Consider the following 4,646-nt stretch of genomic DNA (forward strand, 5'->3'; position numbering starts at 1 on the left):
TTTGTAAGAGGTTTTCAGTAATGCGTATGAATGAATTTCACTAAGGTTGATCAATGTTTTTCGTTTCACTAGTGTTTGTAAGAGGTTTTTCAGTAATGCATATGAATGAATTTCACTAAGGTTTATCAATGTTTTTCGTTTCACTAGTGTTTGTAAGAGGCTTTTCAATAATTATGGCCTATACGGCCCCTCATATCCACCTACTACAATAATCTAGAACACGCATTGGGGAACATCAGAAGCACTGCTATCTTAATCCTCATATTCTCAATCTCACAGACAAAAATAGACTCGACTTTGATCTGCTTGGAAGTGAGATATTTCAAAATGAATAGATTATAATGGCAATTAAAAGACTCACACATTAGCAATGTTATACTACCTAAACTATAATAAACTATTAGCAATATATTTTACTGGAGGAATATAACAAACCATAAATAGAAAGTTTAAAAAAACTGCATTTTTTTAGATAGAAAACATCTGTAACATTATAAATGTCTTTACTGTCATTTATACATCCTTGCTAAAAAAAAAAAAATCTTACTGACCATTTACACGGTCGTGTATGTTTTTCCCTTAGATTGAAGTGGTTACAGCATCTTACAGCAGTGATTTAAAATATATTTCTTTTTTGCATTACAGTAATAAAATGAGACTTTCACATTTTGTTAATTTTTCCCTTAGATTGAAGTGGTTACAGCATCTTACAGCAGTGATTTAAAATATATTTATTTTTTGCATTACAGTAATAAAATGAGACTTTCACATTTTGTTAATGATAATTAGGGAAAATATGTGACAATGCAAAACTGTCTTAATGCAAAAATGGTTATTGGTAAAATATAACACGGTTTCTGCAGGTTTTATGAATTAAAGACTTTTTAAAGACCTTTTTAAGACCAAGTAAAGACAATTTAAGTAACACATTGTGTTGTAGTAGTAACACTTCAGTTTGAAAATATACCTTCCAATCGATCTCCTTTAGTTTTTAATTTATTTCATAAAAACAGCTTTAGGAATAGAATTGCTCTGATCCAAACCACTAGAATATGGAAACACTTTTTACTGTACTTTCTGATCACACTGCAAAAAAAGTGATGTTCTTCCTCTGCATTTTCCTTCTTCCTCTTGTTTTCCAGCACAAATGTCTAAAGATCCTTAAATCAAGACACATTTACTTGAGAAGCAAAATGACAAAAAAATTATAAGTCTTGTTTTATGAGAAATTGATCAAAATGAATAGTGATTAAGAGAAGAACAAATATCCGCCAATAAGCTCATGAAACCTCAACATAATTGAAAAACTCAACTAAGGGAGATCAACTTTTCATTCCTAATTAGCATTAGGGCTGAAACGACTAGTCGACATTATCGACAACGTCAACAATAAAAAAAGGTCAACACATATTTTTGTTGTCGAATAGTCGCTTTGGAGCACTTTGGAGTGTAAAAATAGCCGAACCAGATGCTGCTGAGAGTGGCATTTAGATTAATATGTAAATATGTACTGTGTTTTTCTTCTTCTTAATAACGAAGTAAACGCACAACAAAAATAAAAGAGGTGAGAAAACAGCAGTTAAAAAGCTTCCGATCATAGCGATGTGGATTTGTTTGAACCAGCTCTGCAATTCGGATCTCCAGTCACGTCACGTTTATTTATATAGCGCAGATTGATTAAAAGCAACCAGTTTTACAGTATTTAATGAAAAAAAAAAAAAAACAGTGTCAGTGACGCTTTTAGTAAAAAATTACAACTTGATTTTCTGCTATAAAGCAGCCCTCCAGTGTAGCTAAGGATAAAATCTTTTTATTAGTGAATGCAAATATAAAAATAAAAAGCCCAAATCATATTACTACATTAAAGTGAGTTTGGTTTGCATAGATTAAAGCTTGATCTAGCAGGACTGTTTACATCATCCGCTGGAATGCCACTCTCTCGTGTACGTGCGTACGACAGTTAGTGGACGCTAGAGATCACTGTTTATAAAGTTTTAAATATGGATATTTTTCTTACACAAACGCATCAATTCACTTCAGAAGGCATTTATTAACCCCCCAGAGCTGTGTGGAGTACTTTTTATGATGGATGGATGCACTTTATTGGACTTCAAAATCTCAACAGCCATTCACTGCCATTATAAAACTTGGAAGAGCCAGGAACTTTTTTAATATAACTCCGATTGTATTCGTCTGAAAGAAGAAAGTCATATACACCTAGGATGGCTTGAGGGTGAGTAAATCATGGGGTAATTTTCATTTTTGGGTGAACTATCCCTTTAAGGATGTTTAGATATTTGTATTGGAAAACAAGACAAAAATACTGAGGAAGATATGCAACATTTCATGCCATGACTTTATGAATTTAAGACTTTCTGCTCTAATTTAAGACCTTTTAAGCTTCAATTTGTGGAAGGGCGAATTAAGACCCTTTTAAGACCCGCAGAAACCCTGATATGTTTTTTTTAACCTGTTGATTTGGGGGTGAAATATGTTCCCAGTTTTGTTGTGGATAGGTTTTGTGGGGTACACTGTACCGGTATATATTCTACACAGGCTAATAAGGAGAAGGCTAAAACATCACTTCATTGGTCCCCGTCTTGCATCCCTACACACCATGTGAGAAGAAATTAGGCATCTCTTTGACCTTACATGTCAAATTCTGTAGAGCGCACAACTCTATGAGAGGCTCCTCTCTTTCAGTGCAACACAATGATATTCACTCCTGCTGTTATATAAACAGTTGGATCCATACTGGAATGGACCAGTTCTCACAATTCCTTTAATTCAATGGCAATTCCATGCTTTCTTGTCCTTATTTCCTGTTGGGATGGATGGGTGCTGATCTGGATGACTACCACAGCTTGTTTCCTAAAGGCACTGTAATGCCACAGAGAATAACTGGCTGTTTAATGACAGAGAACCAAGCCATGCTCACTACAAGAACAAAAGGATGTTTTAAGAAGAGATGTGAGAATGTGAGAAAGATATCTGTCTGTCTGAGTGTCTACATGTGTCATGGCTAATGTTTTCTCCTCTGTCAGAACCTTAGGCCTCACCTTTCTCTTCTCATTCTCAGTGTTAATACTACACCATCCCACAAACACACAGAGAGCTATGTAAACAAACTGGCTATCTTCAATAGACTCGTGTTCTGTGAGTCACGAGCAAAACTGCTGTTGCTTTTACCTGTTCATAGTTCAGCCGCTGAGCCTCCGAGATCTCTTTTGGCTTTGCTTCAAGGATATAGTCTCCTGTTGTGAAGGAGTAAAAGAAAGAAAAAAAGGAGGGTTAGGGAAAACATTTGAGACAGTGCACTTATGAAAAACATATGCTTACAGGAGACATCAGTCTCCTCTTCACCCCGTTGTAATTAACAAACTGTCTACATATGCCAGTAAACCAAAAGCAGTAGATATTTACAACACCGATCTTTCTGTATTTGCAGCTTTAGCGGGAATGTCAGTCAATGCAGTGACTGAAGCCTACCTGTTTTAGTAGAAGTAGAATAGTCTCCTGTTGTGAAGGAGCAAAAGAAAGAAAAAAAGGAGGGTTAGGGAAAACATTTGAGACAGTGCACTTATGAAAAACACATGCTTACAGGAGACATCAGTCTCCTCTTCACCCCGTTGTAATTAACAAACTGTCTACATATGCCAGTAAACCAAAAGCAGTAGATATTTACAACACCGATCTTTCTGTATTTGCAGCTTTAGCGGGAATGTCAGTCAATGCAGTGACTGAAGCCTACCTGTTTTAGTAGAAGTAGAAGTTTTTATGTTGTTGAGCTACAGTCTTCATCTTTCTTTCCAAATACATGACACAATGTGTAATTAAATATTCAAACAGAGGTCAATTAAAGACTGATTAACATTTATACATGCCAGACGAAGCCGAGCTACAATCGCATTATGCAGAATTGTCAGTCTGACTTCACACAAAAAAAAAACTATGATTTCAATAATACTAGAGCTGTTACATAACATTTTAATTAGATCTGCTGTCCATTGTCAATTGTGTAGCTATGTATGTATGTTTCAGACAGATTGATGCACGTCACGTGTTCTTTTATTTTAGTAGTATTAAATAGTAATTTTTTTTATTTAGTTATAATAATAAAAAGTTATCATTATTTTGTAGCCATATTGATATATTGTCACAAAATTTCAGCCAAATTGTGCAGACCTACGAACACGCACAGCAAACATGAATTGCTTTTTTAAATCATATTTCTTCCTTGCATTTGTACATAACATACCTGGGGTGTATTCCAGAAAGCGGGTTTTGTTGGAAACTCAGTTTGTTAACCCCAGAAAAGGGAAACTCAGGGTTTTCGGTTCCAGTAAAAGACAAAACTAAACCTCTCGGTAAGTTACCATAGTAACTTACTCTGTTAACCTAACCTGGTCTGGAGCAGGGTTTCTTCGGTAAACCAAGAGTTTCTTTAGGTCTCCTCCCCCTTTTTAAAGTGTAAGCAATGTTTAAATACCTCATTCATTCACGCTGCAAAAATTGCTTTTATTGCTGAGATTTTTGCCTTATTTCAAGTAGGCTACAAATATCTAAAAAATCTTAAATCATAATGCATTTTCTATATAAGAAAAAATATATACAATATTTAGTCTTGTTTCCTGGGGTAAACAAGT

At 34.9% G+C, this 4,646-nt stretch overlaps 1 protein-coding gene across 1 annotated transcript in view; it reads right to left on the bottom strand.

Moving 5' to 3' along the window:
* The window catches only part of LOC107731797 (protein FAM63B-like), a 27,566-nt gene that overhangs the window by 13,383 nt on the left and 9,537 nt on the right, over positions 1-4,646 (bottom strand). The window contains exon 3 of the mRNA XM_016542970.1: positions 3,190-3,254. Within this exon, the coding sequence (XP_016398456.1) occupies positions 3,190-3,254 (65 nt within the window). The remainder of the gene's footprint in view (positions 1-3,189; positions 3,255-4,646) is intronic.

This window comes from Sinocyclocheilus rhinocerous, unplaced genomic scaffold (assembly GCF_001515625.1).
Source record: "Sinocyclocheilus rhinocerous isolate Xijiao unplaced genomic scaffold, SAMN03320098_v1.1 scaffold339, whole genome shotgun sequence".
NCBI lineage: Eukaryota > Metazoa > Chordata > Actinopteri > Cypriniformes > Cyprinidae > Sinocyclocheilus > Sinocyclocheilus rhinocerous.